Here is a 15,259-nt window from a genome sequence, read left to right on the forward strand (position 1 = left end):
GGTTTCCAGCAGCAAACACTGCCTGAGGCTGGTGTTTTTGAAGATTACAGTGTGGTCCAATACACTCTCCTTCACAAACCCCAGGCAGTTTTCATGAATGGAAGGTACGTTCTAAACAGGCTGGGGGGAAAACTGCACTATGATGTTTATACCCTGGACTAGCTATGGGCAGTGAATAACAATAGGTTTAAACTATCTTCTTTTAGTGAAAATTTCTGGGTCTAATGTCTTTTAAACTCTTCAATCTTTAATTGCTGCAAAGCTGGGGAGGGAGAGTGTACGTGCAAAGTGAACTGCAACATCAGACTGGAAAAGACGGCTTCTAGAGAAGAAAAACATTCTCGCCAGGGCACCGGTCCAGCTGCATTCAGGCTGTAGGAGAAAGGTGCGGGCTGGATGGAAACCTTACACAGCGAGGTTACCAGAGGTCAGTCCACCCCATGACAGGAGCAAATAAAACCCTGCATTTGCTAAGGGCAGGCCGGCTTCACTTATAATTGGGTGGAAAACAAGCAGAAAGCCCTCTGGCTAGTCTGCCTGCGCAGGAAAGCAGTCTGGAAGAAAGGGAGGTGACGCTTCCCAGTCCGGCTCCACTTTCCTACCTAGTTGGAAATGGATGTTTAAGCAATCTGAACCACCTTCACGACTGGAAAGTTCCAGGCCTCCCCAACGATGTGCACCCTGTGTGCAACAGAGAAGCCCCATTTTTCTCACGCAGTAATGTGAGCAGGTGACCCCTACGCTGCAGGGACCTCACCTCGTCCACAGTCACCTCCTCTTCTGTTCCTCGCAGCCCCTGGAGCCTTTTTGCTTAACCAACAGTTGTATATTTTGTCTCTTTAAAAAACTGCTTTTGGCTTCATATTAACTATTTGTTGGTTTTCTGTTTCATTAATATCTGCTTGTACCCTTGTTTGCTCCTTCCTTCTGCTTTCTCTAGGATCACTGCTACCTTCTTGGAGCTTTCTGAGGCGGCAGCTTGTTCGTTTATTTTCTACTAAAACAGTAGCAGCTCTTCTCAGTCTCTTCTGGCTTTACACCCCAGGTTTTGTATTCAGCCCTTTCATTATGAGCCAGGACTAGAGAGTTTATAGTTTGTTTTTATTCTTTAAATCCAAGCTAATTCAAGAGTGTTTGGAATTGGTTTTGTTGATTATACTGCATTAGGTCAGTGAATTGGGCCTGTGTGGTATCAGTCTTGGTGCATCTGAGCTTTTCTTTGTGGCCTTTTGTGCATGGTCTAAGGGTATTTGAAAGGATTTGATCTGACCACCCACTGTGAGGGTGGATTTTATTTCTCTTTGTCTTGTATCAGTTTTGCTTTGATATTTTGAAGGTATGTTAGGTGGATAGAAAAAACATGAGTACTGCAGTGCTGGCTTTGATACTTTGGAAGCTGTGTATCAAACTGGACAGTTCTCTTGGGCTGTCCTATCTCAGTGGTTTAAGGTCAGGGTTCTTCCTCTCATTGTCTACATAGGATCACCTTCCATCCCATATGGAGGATGGCTGCTTAGTCAATGAATATTTAGAAAATATTAACTTTGTAGCACATACTATAAATGCAATAGTAAACAAAATAGTCATTAATGAAATAACCGTATAAATATATAATTTTAAAGCATGGCAAAAGCTATGAAGAAAGAGTCCTGCTATGTCAGCATTACACTGGGTGGGTGTCAGAGACAGGCCCTGCAGGTGTTGTGTATGAAATGATGATGGCATCACTTGGGGGGCAGGATGGGGTGTCTGGGTGGAGGCACATGGGGAAAGGAGGCTAAGTTTGAGTCACCCGCATGTGGTACTCAAAGCCATGACAAATTCCAGCTTTTCACAGGCAGCTCCAGAGGAATAAACTGGCAGAGGAGCCAGACGAAGGGGATTCAGGAGCCTGCGCTGGCACGCAGGTGCTGCTTTTCTTACCCGCCACCATCTGACACCAGTGCACAGCTCCCCTGTCATTCATAAAATCTTTCTCCCTGTTCCTGGGGAAGGAGGTGACTCCCTAAATACGGTCATAGGAAAAAGCCAGCGCAAGGTCATGGTTGTAACCAGCCATGGTGTCAGAGGATGAACGGCACATGGGAAGAGGGCTCTGGAAGGCCAGCTGGTCTACCGCAAACTCATAGGCGTGGATCAGCCCCCGGTGCCTAGAGAAAGCACAAAGATACACTAGGTCAGGACTGCATCATTGGCTTCTGTCTTTGCAGGAGGCATTCATTTTACATTAACAGATACGTCCTTCGGACCCACGGTGTGTCAGACACTCACAATCCCAGGCCTACAGCTGAACAGGCAAGTGCACGGGGTGTATTAAGTGCTGGAAGACAAGGCCTCACGGGGAGGATGTCCAGGAGCCAGGCTGGCAGTCTAATGAGACAAAGGTACCTGAGTCCACCACACTGAGCCTTGTCACTGTGACAGATTCTGGCCACAGCAGGCCCCTAAAAGCCCTTTGAACCTGGCCCCGCCTGAAGGTACAGCCCATAGTGGGCAGTGTGAGGTTTCATCTTTTCTGAACAAGTACAGACCCCTCCACTGACCTCTCGTGAGTAGCGAAGTTATCCAGGTCAGCATTCCGCACCACCCTCTCGTAGGGCACGTTGGCTGTGATGAGGCTGTGGTTGTTGAACGAGATGTGACGCACAGGGTGTCTGCAATGCAGTGGGGAGAGCTCTCGTGAGGGCAGGTCCCACTGCAACCACGTACAGCCTACATTTGCTGGGGCGGTGTCTCACCAGTTCCCAAAGCTTGTGTGAGCAAGACACTGCTATGCATTCTGGCCGACTGCCCCAGCTCTGCCTTCCTGGTAAGTCCCTTGAGCTCTCCAAGCCAGGTTCCCCAGCTGCAGGGCATATTTAGTGGTGATCCATAAATGCCACCCTTCTCCTAGAGGCTGGAGGATGACACATGTACTCTGCCTTGTGGAAGTACATGCAGAAAATCTTGGAAGAAAACGGCTTCAAGTCTGTTTAACGCAGGCTTTCGCTCCACTGAGCTAGGAGACACTGGTTAAAAAAGGTGTGTCATACAGGTAGACGCCTGCCCTCAGAGAAGTTCCTGGCCACTTTAGAAGGTGAGATAAATTCCCAGGAAATACGGCCAATGCTTCTGTAGCATGAGAGAGGCTGCTACAAGGGATGGCCAGGGGCAGGCTTCTCGGCTAGCACTGGGGACTTTCTTGCGAGTGATGGAAGTTACCCAGGAGTTGGAGCACCCACTGGAGGGAAGCAACAGAGCACCTGGCTAGGGTGACGTGGACCCAGGGAATGTAGGGAGAGAGACTCCAGGGGACAGAAGAGAACACTGGGTGGTGAGGACCTGGGGCGTTGACTGCAGTGGGCAGGACTATACCCTGGGGAAGACCTCATGTACCTGGACCTCGCCTGAATGGCCCAAGGGGCTGGCCAGTCAACTTTTAAAACAAACACTAGGGTTTCCTCAGAGGCAAATGCTTCCAGTGTGGGAGTTTTCGTTGCCTTCTGGCACCACCTGGTGGCAACTCAGTGTATTGCCCAGGGCCCTAGGCTGATAAAAGCACTTGCCACCACCACCCTCCAAACCACTTCTTCAGCTAGGCCTCTGTCAGCCTGTGCTTGGGATAGAGCGTTAAAGGTTGAAATTACAAATTTCTCCTTAGCACGGAAGGTATTCAGCCTTCAACTAAGTGCCCTTTTATCTAAAGTGTGAGGAAAGTTGAGTCCATGATGTTTGGGCAGAAGCTCCCAGACATGACTCTGGAGTAGAGGGGGACGGGCCTAGGGGGCCCACCTGTGGGCAGCCTGTACCTCAAGGGGGAGTCACAGGGTCAGGCTTCCTACAGTTACCTTTCTTGTTTATTAAGATGGAGGAATCCTAAAATAACTAGATTAGTTCCATTCTTAGAGAAACAGGGGCCTGAAGAGTAACAACCAGGTATGACTGAGGCAAATCTTGATGATGTCAGAGAGAACTGCATCTTCTCTGCCCGGCACCATTTCCAAGCCTCAATTTCCTCATCTGAAAAATGGAGACAGCATCGCAGCTGGCTCCCGGGCTTAGGGTGAGGACTCCTCCAGTGAGGCGTGGAGGGGCACCAGTCCTGTCTCGACTGTTACTGCTGCTACTAGAAACTCTGCAGGAGCCACCTTACCTGGAATGCACCTCCCACAGCTTCTGGTTCATCCGATAATCCCACACAGACACCAGCCCTTCCTCGCCTCCACTGACGATTTTCCAGTCGTCCATCTGGACAGCAGAGACCCCAAGCTGGTGCGCAGAGAGTGACAGGGCGATTTTATCTGTGCGCAGGTCATGGATCCTCACCCTGGAAGAGCAGCAAAGGGAAGTGGGGTTAGAGCTAAAGCTTGAAATTACAAATTCCTCTTCAGTCGTGCTGGTCTGTGCGCAATGTTCCTTTGTAAGACTTCTTTGGTTGCAAGCATCTACAATAATAGCAAACTTGTATCTCCCAATCAGTACACTGTCAGAGCCTACCCACAACCATTTAATTGGAATGCTTTAAAAGTACACGGAACGAGAAGGACAAGGATATTAGCTGCCCTGGTGCCCACGTAATCTGCTCAACAGGGAAAAGGCACCTGTGTCATTTAGAAGGAAGCTGAGATCTGACAGGCTTTGTGACTCCACCCTGTCCCAATGGTAAGTTTACCACCCAGCACAGTCAGTTTGCTGGTGGTATAATAATCTGTTTAGGGCAAGGAGAAAATCAGCTACACACCCCAAATCCTTGCCTGGCTAGGGAAGTACCACTTTTTGGGTATTTAATTCATCTTTGTGAGTCCATCACCATCTTGTTGAAATTCAGAAAAGTTTTTATAGCTAACTGAGTACTACAGCACTGGGGTAAGTGATTGCCGGTGTCCACGTACTCGAGATAATTACTTGTCTTGTATGAATTAAAGAACCTCTTTGTATGCTAAATTTTCACGAGGATAAAATAGATGAGGCAGAAATCTCTTATCCACTACAAACACCACCATACTTATTAACAGTTCCAGAAATAAGGTATAAGAGCTAAAATCGAGGCAGAATTTAAGCAAATTAATGAATATAAAGATTAACAGACCCTAGGATGGAAGTCAAAAGATCCTACCATGTAGCAGTGGAGCTGGATAAACGTAAGGATAATATGGTTAAATGTCATCATAAACATGGTTTACCCCAAAAATGTGTGGTGAGACAGGATTATCTACGCATGTTCTATGACCCAGATTCATGTGCATAACTTATTTTCAGAGTTCTGAGGGAAAATTATTTTGAACTAAAAATTCTATACCTACCTTACCTACTAAGTTTGAAGGAGTTATGAGGCTTTTTTAAAACAGAAAAGGACTCTAAGTGAATTGCCTGTGCACACTCTGAAAGAAAGTGATATAGCAAATCAGAAGGTATGTGAGGAGCCAATACACAGGCCCACAGTGAGGTATCGTGGCATAAGCAGACAGGCAGCTTGTGTAGTAGACCGATGCACATAGGACGAACCACCCACTAACAAGAGTGTCACATGACACTAAGCAAAACTAAGCATATGCCACACAGGAAATGCACATTTGCAAATGACAAGGAAGTGATTACAATTCTAATACTAGAAAAGGTAGATTTCAGGCCAAAAAGCATTAGATTAAGAGCCCTTTGTAACAATGGAGAACATAATTTACTAAATGTTTGGTAAAAAACTACATGCACTTGTTGTAGGCTTTGTTTTTGAATTATTTTAAATCTCTAAATTTGAAAACAGATGAATAAATGACTTTCTGGGAAAATAAGAATTACCAAAACTGACCCCTAAACAGATAAAACAATAAGAGCGAGCTGGGAAAGCTATCAAGGAGCACTGGTTCTCACAAGAGAAGAACAGGTGACCGTGGCCAAACTTGTACAGAAGAGCTACCTCCAGGGCTAGGTAAACTGCTCCACAGCCTAGGAAAAGGAGGCAAGCACCCAAACTGTACACGAAGCCAGCATTCTTTTACCAAAAACCCGACAGTGAGAGCACGATAAAACTACAGACTCCATAGCAATATGCCACCAACAAGGAGAATCTAAGAAAAACTACAGGGTCATTTCCATGGATTCTGAAAGAAATCTAGTAAAATATAACACCCATTCCTAATGAAAAGCCTGAAAATACAGTGATATACTATTACCATTATTATCTCATTGTTTTAAAAAATAATCAGATATGATTAGATGAGAAAAAGATGAAAAGTATATGAAAGTTGGAAAGAAATTTATCATTAGACAATCCAAGAGAATTCAGTAATGACTTTTAAAAATGTAACCAAAGATCCCACTTGTAACAGCAATTAAAGGCAAAATACTCTATAATAATTTTCTTAACTTGGAGCTCTACCACATACAACAGATAAATTATAAAGGGTTCAAAGAGTTAAAAATATTCAGAATAGGGAAGGCCTTTCTAAAACATAACAAAAACCAGAAGCCAAAAAAGAAAAGATTAACTATGTATAATATAAAGTGTTTAGCTTTTCCCATATGGGGGAAAAAATAAAGTCGAGTCAAACGAACTGGGAAAAAATGTTTGCAACCAACAACAGTGCTGACAACTCTGAGAGAAAAATTCACAGAAAAATACTAATATCTCTTAAACATGTGTAAGATGATTAAGTTTACTGGCACTAAGAGAAATAACACAATAAAACTACAATGCAGTATCACTTAAACATACTTCACTTTTGACCTAGCAATTGCACTTCTAGGCATTTATGTACGATACATCTACACATGTGTATGCCTACACAAGAGGCCATTGTGCTGTTTTTAGTAGCTAAAGATAGGGCTTCTGTTTCAGACTCTTCCACTGTAAGTTACTTAATAAAGCTGGATAAAATATAACATCCTTTTAAATCCACTGCTGAGCTCACAAAGTGACTTACCCAGGGTCCAGGCTGAAAACCAGACCCGGGAGTGTGTTGCCATGTGGTGGTGTAAGGTTGTTGGCAGGTGCCAGACCAGTGGGTTTGGGGCTTAACACCATGCAGGGCAGGATCATAAGGCTTGGGCCCACCTGAAGGGGAGGAGGGGAGTGTTAAGATTCTTGTCTTAAAAATTGTGAATCAGAATAACCATCTGAAGAAGTTACAAAGAGATAAACAGATGAAAAATGGAAGGAGTTGAGACAAGGAGGATAGAAGGGGATGGCCCAGCTTACGTCCAATAGAAGTTCCAGAAGGAGAAAATAGCATATGACAAAGAAGCAATATTCAAATAGTTAATGGCTGTTATTTTCCTAGAATTGATGACATTCAAACTCAATGTGTACTAATCAGAATAAATAAGAAATACACACCTAAGAGTAGAATAAAAAATGGGAAAACACAAAGGACAAAGAGGTCTTAAAAGCAACCTGAAGGAAAAAGACATTACCTATTAATTAGACAAGAAAAATAAGAAAAAATGTTTAAATTATCATGAATTGGAATGACTGGATGTCGGTGGCACGATTAACTAGCACATCAACGAGTGCTAGTTAAAGCAGTTACGGTACAGCCATTAAAGAGGGGGCAGTGGCATGACCAGGTGCGTGCTGGGGGGATACGTGCGTCCAGGCTGCGTGTGTGTGGACAACCCCGGACTGGAGGACGCTCATCGTCGAGCAGTCACAGCGGAGGAGGCTGACTAGGCTGCAGGAGGGGAGGGGAGGGGTACACAGGAGACCCACTCTTCTCTCTGTGCCACTGTGTGCTTTTGAACTCCATTTTGAATGTGCAGCTAGCTGTTTAAATAAAACTGAAAAATTTTAAAGATAAAAACAGCAGTGAGCTTGGTTGGAGAAGAGGAATGGCAGTGAAGAATGAGGGCAATAAAGGAGGCTTCTACTTTTTATTCTGGATACTGCCACGTTGACAAAACAAGAGCTCGTTCATGCCTGGGGGGGCGGGGCGCACCAGAGACCTTCAAGAATACCAGCCACACACACACTCAAACTGAGTGGTGGGTGCGCAGGCATTCTCAGTTATTCTTGAAACTGTACAAATACCTTATAAACACTCCCGTATGTATGCTCTGCTTCATAATTTTAAAAATACGTTCATTTTTTTTTTTTTAGGTAATGGTAGTCTTAGAACACAGAGAAGTGTTACAGCTCTTTTAGAATTTGTCTAGCAGGTTTTCCGGTCCTCACGGGAAGACCCCCTCCCTGCCCCACGTTAAAAAGAAAACACAGAGGAGAGACCGTTAATTCTTCCTGCAAGGCCACGCAGGTGAATGAAGAGGTCTGTTGGCTACAGAACTCCATTCAGTCCTGACTTTCCAGTGAAGGGTCTAGACTAGGAAGACAGAGAACATCAAGTTTACTTTGAAAACAAAGGTCTGGCTGTTAGTATTTAGACACACCTATCTTTTGTAGCTAAGGCTGTTTAGGCAGAGAAGAGAGAAAAAGTTTAAGTGCAGTAAAAGGAACACTGGCTCTAGGCTATAAGGGGACCTTGAAAAGGGTGTTGGGGGGAAGAAATTCTCAGCCCAAGTACTCTTCAGTGTATGTTTGGTTAATAAGGGTCTATTTTGCTGTGGTGATTTCCATAAAGAGCTCCTCTGTTGAATATTTATACTCCATAATTTACAGTTTGGCTGTTAAGGAGACAAAGGCAAACACAAATTTGGTCCAGAAGTTCAAAGTTTGCCATCTGTTTTCCTATTGTATTTAGATACCAGCATGGATGGCGCCAAACAAAATAAACAAATACACCAAAAGATACAGCATTAGTGTATTTTTTATCGCGAAGGAAAACAAAAATGGGCCAAAACACAACTGAGCTGCTCCCCACGTGAAAAAAGGAAAAACATTTTTTGGACATCTCCTTGGAGAGAGAGTATCACTCTGGCTTCTTGCTGACAGAAATAAGCAAACGCCACAGTGTGCTTAAGTCCATGCAAGCCATTCAAAATCACATTAAGAAACAGGTACCTGCCTCGAACATCTGACAGCGTGCAGCACCAAACTGAAATGCAGCGTACCCTGGCACAGCCTGTAACCTCGGCACTCAAATCAAATACTGGACACTGGGAAACAGGTAGCACAGCAAATGGGCACAAAAATATGCCAAGACAACTGATTCCAGGGACAAAAAGAAGCCAACGGTAGACATTGTGAATCCCTATCTAGCGAGTATTTCATCAACTTTGCCTGCTGAAAAGAAAAATAATTGGTCTGAAAGCTGTAATTGTATTATGTTTAATATTCATGGTTGGGCTTGGAGGACTGTTCCAACACTCCCTCTCTCCAGCCCCTCTCTAATGAAAATCACACCATAGGAGTCAGCTCTAGCCCGCCAATTAAAACAAAAGACACCAGAACCTTCCAAAGACTCCAACAGAGGAGCATCCATCTGATGGGCAGGAAATCGTGCTGGAACTGCGAGGGAGGCACGCTCTGGTTGGTCCTGTGTTAAGAGCTTTGAATAACTTATTATAACACTTGCAGATGGAGCAAATGCAACACTTACGCCCCAATCTCTCTCTCTCTAACAGCAGGCAGCAGTACCACAAGCACACCACAACCCTCTATTTGTCAGGGCGAGAAGCAAGCTCTGAGACTCTTTAATTGGGGGTCCCAACTCAGGGCTCGTTTCCTACTGGTTTGGGTTAAATAGTCCCACACGATAATAAAGCAAAACTTTATTTGAAGCCTATTCAAGACTCTGGCTCGGCAGTTTCATCACAAAGGACCTGACCTTTGGCTATATTTCTGTCCAGAAAATGAAGGGAACAAGCAATAAGGCACTAAAACTTTTTTTTTTAGTGGCCAAATTAATCAAAACCACTAGTATTTTTTTTTTTAATCAATATATGATTCTGGTTGGTCTCATTGAACCAGGGCTATTAAAGAGGATTTTAAATATTACCTTATATGCCACAATCAATAGTTTTATCTACATAGCACTGATGATGGTCTTCAGTGTAAGATTCATTTCTAAACGGCAACTAGAAAATGTATTTTCAGGTAGAACTGCCCAGTTTAATCCAACTAGGCTCAGCTTACTGCTCTCCGTATTTTAATGCTGTGTCTCTGAAGTTCTCTGTATACACAACATAAAATCAACATGGTCAAGAGTACCAAGCCCTTCAGACGGGTCACTGCATCTTTCTGGACCGCAGTCTCCTCAGCATTAGATGGTCTTGAAGAGCTCTGCTAAACCCAAAACTGGGATCCATAACAAGCCAGCCCTGTGGACAATGATGATAATGTATGTAATGCCAAAAATAAATAAATAAGGCACAGGATCCCAAGTTGCAAATACTAAAACTTTCAGTTAATTTTAATATTTTAAATTTTAATCGTGCATATTTCATATATCCATATTGCACATAGATCCTTACAAGTTTTTACTTCTACAGTGATACTGTTCAACATGCCTGACATTTGGAAGTTTACTATATATTACTTACTAAAAAAGGGCTGAGATATATTAATGAAAAAGCTGTAGGTAATCAAGACAGTGTGGTACTGACAAAACACAGACATACAGATCAATAGACTAGAGAGTCCAAAATAAACCTTCAAATTTATAGTCAACTGATTTTCAACAGTGGTGCCAAGACAATTCAATGGGGAAAAAATTGCCTTTTCAACAGATGGTGCTGGGACAACTGGATATCCACATGCAAAAGAATGAAGTTAGACCTCTACCTCACACCGTATACAAAAATTAACTCCAAATGCATCATAGATCTCCATGTAAAAGCCAAAACTATAAAACTCTTTTGAAGAAAACAGGAGTAGATCTTTGTGACCCGAGGTTAGGAAATGGTTTCTTAGATACGACACCAATACCATAAACAACAAAAGTAAAAAGAGATAAAAAACTTCATTCAAAATTAAAAACTTACACGCTTCAAAGAACACTATCAAGAAAGTGAAAAGACAACCACAGAATGGGAGAATATATTTGCAAATCACTTATCTGATAAAGGACTTGGATCCAGAATATATTTTTTAAAAACCAATTCAACAACAAAAAGACAACCCAATTAAAAAATGAGCCAAATATCTAGACAGACATCTCTCCAAACGATATGCAAATGAGCAATAGGCATGGAAAAGGATGTTCAACACCATTAGCCATCACGGATGCAAATTAAAACCACAGTGAGATACCACATCACATCCATTAGGATGACTATAATCAGAGACAACAGCAAGTGCTGGTGAGGTTATGCAGAAACTGGAACCTTCTCCCAGTGCTAGTGGGAATGTAAAATGGTACAGCCACTTTAGAAAAGAATCTGGCAGTTCTTTCAATGGTTAAACAGAATTACCATATAAGCCAGCAATTTCACTCCCAGGTGTATATACACAAGAGACTTGAAAGCATACATCCACACAAAAACTTGTATGTGAATGATAACAGCAACATGATTCATAACAGCCAAAAGGTGGAAACAACCCAGATGTCCATTAACTGATAAGTAGATAAAATGTGGTATACCCATACAAGGGAATATTATTTAGCCATAAAAAGGAATGATGTACTACTGATACATGCTACAACATGGGTTTATCTGGAAAACATTATGCTAAGTGGAAGAAGCCAGTCACAAAAGGTTATATATTACCTCATTCCAACGTCCGGAACAGGCAAATCCACAGAGAAAGCAGATCAGTAGTTGCTCAGAGCTGGAAGGTTTGGGGGAAAATGGGGAGTGAGTGACAACAGGTATAGTTTTCCGATTTGGGATGATAAAAATGTTCTAAAATCGTGGTGATGGTTGTACAACCATACGAACTTACGAAAAACACTAAATTTATAATTTAAATTGGTGAATTATACGGTAAATAAATTATATCTTGGTAAAGCTGCTAAAAAATAAATAAACCTGAGAATATGGGGAGGAACAACTATGGGACTTGTTGCTTCAATGAATGTTGCCATAGCAACCCAATAAGAGCCTGACATTTGCCCTTAGCACCCATTCTTGATCCTCCCTAGCACAGCACAGATAAGCTTCTCCCTGCTAGACCCCCAATTTCATTGGTAAGGACGAGCAGATCACAGACAAGAACACTGAGAGTAACAGAATAGGCAGGGCCCTCATTTAACACAGCCTTGTACTGCCAACTACAGCGTTGATTTAAGTCACTGAATAGAAGGTGGGAGTTCTAATTCTGGCCAAGATGGAGTAAGCACATTGCTGCCTCTCTTCTGCTGACTACTGCCAAAACCTATGGACAAAACACAAAAAACAAAATACACGAGGACTCCGGAAAATCAAACCCAGGGAAGCGGCTGTACAGGGAAGGAGTTCCCATTTCTTCCCTTTTATTCTTCCAGCCTTGCCCTGAGTATGGGCTCCAACAGCAGAACTGTGTGGTGCAGGAAGCTAAAACTCTAATACATTAAACTCCAGCTTTCTGACCAGAGGAACCAACAAAAGGGGCTGCTGCAGTCCTGAAAGAATGGAGGTGAGGGTCTTGGTGGGATTTTTCCCCTCTTTTTTTTCTCTTATGGTTTTGCCCCAAGGACAGTCTGCAGTCACAGAGCTGCATGGTGGTAGTGATGAAGGCAGGTAAAACTGACAGAAACGCCATCTTTCTGGCCATAGGACTAAAGGGAAAGGAGCCCCTGAAGGCTAGAAAGCGTGCAAATGAGGAGAGGAGAAACCTGACGGTTCCCACAATACTGTGTATAAGCTCACACCAATCCCAGGCTCATCCCTGAGCTGTGCAGGATGGAGCCAAAGCAGCACACAGCAAAGGCTTTGAGAACTCAACTAAGATTTAAACCACTGCCAAGTCTCAGATTAACCTCCGAGTGGCACGTGTGCAGGACAGATAGAAAAGAGCATACGAAAGGCTTTGGAGACTGAACTGACGCTGGAATCACCACCCAGAAATGGCACGACTGAACGTGTAGTCTGAACCTAACCAGGGTGACGGCATGTTTAATTAAAAAAAAAAAAAAAAATTGACATTCTTCAGAAGATTATGTAACAGGATCCAAACAGAACATTTACAATGTCTAGAATACAATCCAAAATTACTTGACATGCCCAAAACAAAAACAAGATAGGAAAATATGACCCATTCTCAAGGTAAAAAAACAATTAACAGATGTCAACCCTAAGATAACCCAGATTTTAGGAATCATCAATGACTTTAAAGCACCTATTGTAACTATGTTCCATGAAGTAAAAGTAAAACGAACAGAAAGAGTGACATTCTCAGCACAGAAACAGAAACTATAAAAAAAGAACTGAATGGAAACGTTGAACCCAAAAACGTAAAACCTGAAATGAACTCACTGGATGGGCTCAACTGCAGAATGGAGATGACAGAGGGAAGAGTCGGTGAACCTGCAGTCAACAGGAAGTACATGCACTCTGAAGCACAGAAAGGCAGGCTTGGGAAAGAAAACAAGCAGGGCTTCAGTGACCTGTTTGTTGGCCAATTTCAAAATGTCTAACATTCACAAAATTGAAGTATCAGAAGGAGAGAAGAAAGGGATCAGTGCAGAAGAACTACTTGAAGAAATGGCTGACAACTTCCCAAATTTGGTGGAAGACATAAATTTACAGTTTCTAAATGTTCAATGAACCCCAAAGAGAGTTTAAACTCAAAAAAACAAAGTGGTTTATTTCCTGCAGACTTTTTCTTAGTAACACATTCAAGCTTCTCATAAACATCCTAATTCCTAAGCTATTCATTCATTTTTGCCTTCAGTGAACAAATAATATAGTTTAGTTTAATTGAAAACACCATTCATTGTAAGAAGCACTATTATTTTACATGACATTCTAAAATGCTGCCAATTAATTTTATGGTGCCATTGTAAAGATCTGTTCTGATTTCACAGATGTAAAAATGTTCTTTTAAAAAATTGCATTTTAGAATAAATATAAAATATACAGTGTCAGGCACCCTCTGAGTATCAGACAGACAAAGTGGTAAAGAGAACGGACACAAGCAGTCGGTCCTAATACCGAATGTTTATCACTCCTCCGGTAACATTACCCACTACTCTTTCGTCTTGGTCTTAGCACAGAAGACAATATGCATTTAGAAAAACTCATTGATCTATATTCATAAAACTCTTGTGCAAAATCCCACTCCCTTACACCCTCCCTCCGCGCAAGGGAAAAAGCGCAATCTAACAATACCTCAGTTTCCGCCCTAATCGTTCTCTTAGTCTTTGTCAGACCATTTACTCTCTATTTTTTCTTGAAAGGGTGACAGGCTAGGTATTTTTTTCATTTTTAATTTAAGCCTATTATTTTCCCCCAAAATAAAATTCCTTGCAAAATTCCACCCATGTTTGCACACTACTCAAACTGATTTCTTTACTTTAATGAAAAATCACTTTATTTATTTTTGTCTTAACCTGGGACAGTTTTATGTACCTTTAGAGTCCATTTCATTCTCAAGTTATTTATAAAGTACTAAGAGAATGCAGTGAAAATTAAGTTTTTAAAATAAAATAGGGAGGCTTCTGGGTTTTTGAAAAATTGCGTCAGTCATTAAGTGACAGCCAAGGACACAGTTCTCTTCATAGTATTTGACCCCTTACTCCCACTTCTGAAATAAAACATAAGCCGTACAAGCCTGGGCGTGCATCTCTACCAAGATCTTACTCATAGCTATTAAGTCTTTGGGGGAAAAAAAATCTAAGACTTCCCTCTGCCATAATTCCTTTTTCTAGATGTTTAATTTTTATTAACAAAACAAAACAAAAAAATACCAGATTTTTAACCCCAGCATTTCAAGTGCATATTGCTGACCCAGCTAGAATACTCAGAGAGAGTATTCGTATTCGTGATGGCTGCTGTGATGTGCCAATAGTGGGCAAACAGCTGGTGTGCTCTAGGACTAGCCCTGATCAAATGCCCGTCTGGATACCCCACCTCCAACTCTAAATCACTAGTCTGTTCTTTTCATCCACAGCGACAAAGCATTTTTAAAAAATGTAATAGTGGTTTACTAATCAAATGGACTTAACATGGTCAAATTTGGACTTCAAACTGACCAGAGAGGCCTTTTACACGGGGCATGGAGTACACTGGCAATGGGTACGTGATTAGGCAGCCCTGGGCCAGAAGAAACAGTCAGCTTTACTGAGTATATACAGTCATCCTTCAGGAAAGGGAATCCACAGGGAGTTGGCCCAGAAACCCCCATGGATACCAAAATCCATAGGTGCTCAAGTCCCTTTTTTTTTTGAGACAGAGTCTCGCTTTGTTGCCCCGGCTAGAGTGAGTGCTGTGGCATCAGCCTAGCTCACAGCAACCTCAAACTCCTGGGCTC

The 15,259-nt window shown here is 42.4% G+C and overlaps 1 protein-coding gene across 1 annotated transcript in view; it reads right to left on the bottom strand.

Annotated features, from left to right (window-relative positions):
- Window positions 1-796: 796 nt before the first annotated feature.
- The window catches only part of FBXW8 (F-box and WD repeat domain containing 8), a 111,678-nt gene continuing 97,215 nt past the window's right edge, over window positions 797-15,259 (bottom strand). The window contains exons 9-11 of the mRNA XM_012662900.1: window positions 4,133-4,306; window positions 2,544-2,654; window positions 797-2,150 (exon numbers count right to left, since the gene is read on the bottom strand). Of these exons, the coding sequence (XP_012518354.1) occupies window positions 2,006-2,150; window positions 2,544-2,654; window positions 4,133-4,306 (430 nt within the window). The 3' untranslated portion in view covers window positions 797-2,005. The remainder of the gene's footprint in view (window positions 2,151-2,543; window positions 2,655-4,132; window positions 4,307-15,259) is intronic.

Source organism: Propithecus coquereli, unplaced genomic scaffold (assembly GCF_000956105.1).
Source record: "Propithecus coquereli isolate 6110/MARCELLA unplaced genomic scaffold, Pcoq_1.0 Scaffold789, whole genome shotgun sequence".
Taxonomy (NCBI): domain Eukaryota; kingdom Metazoa; phylum Chordata; class Mammalia; order Primates; family Indriidae; genus Propithecus; species Propithecus coquereli.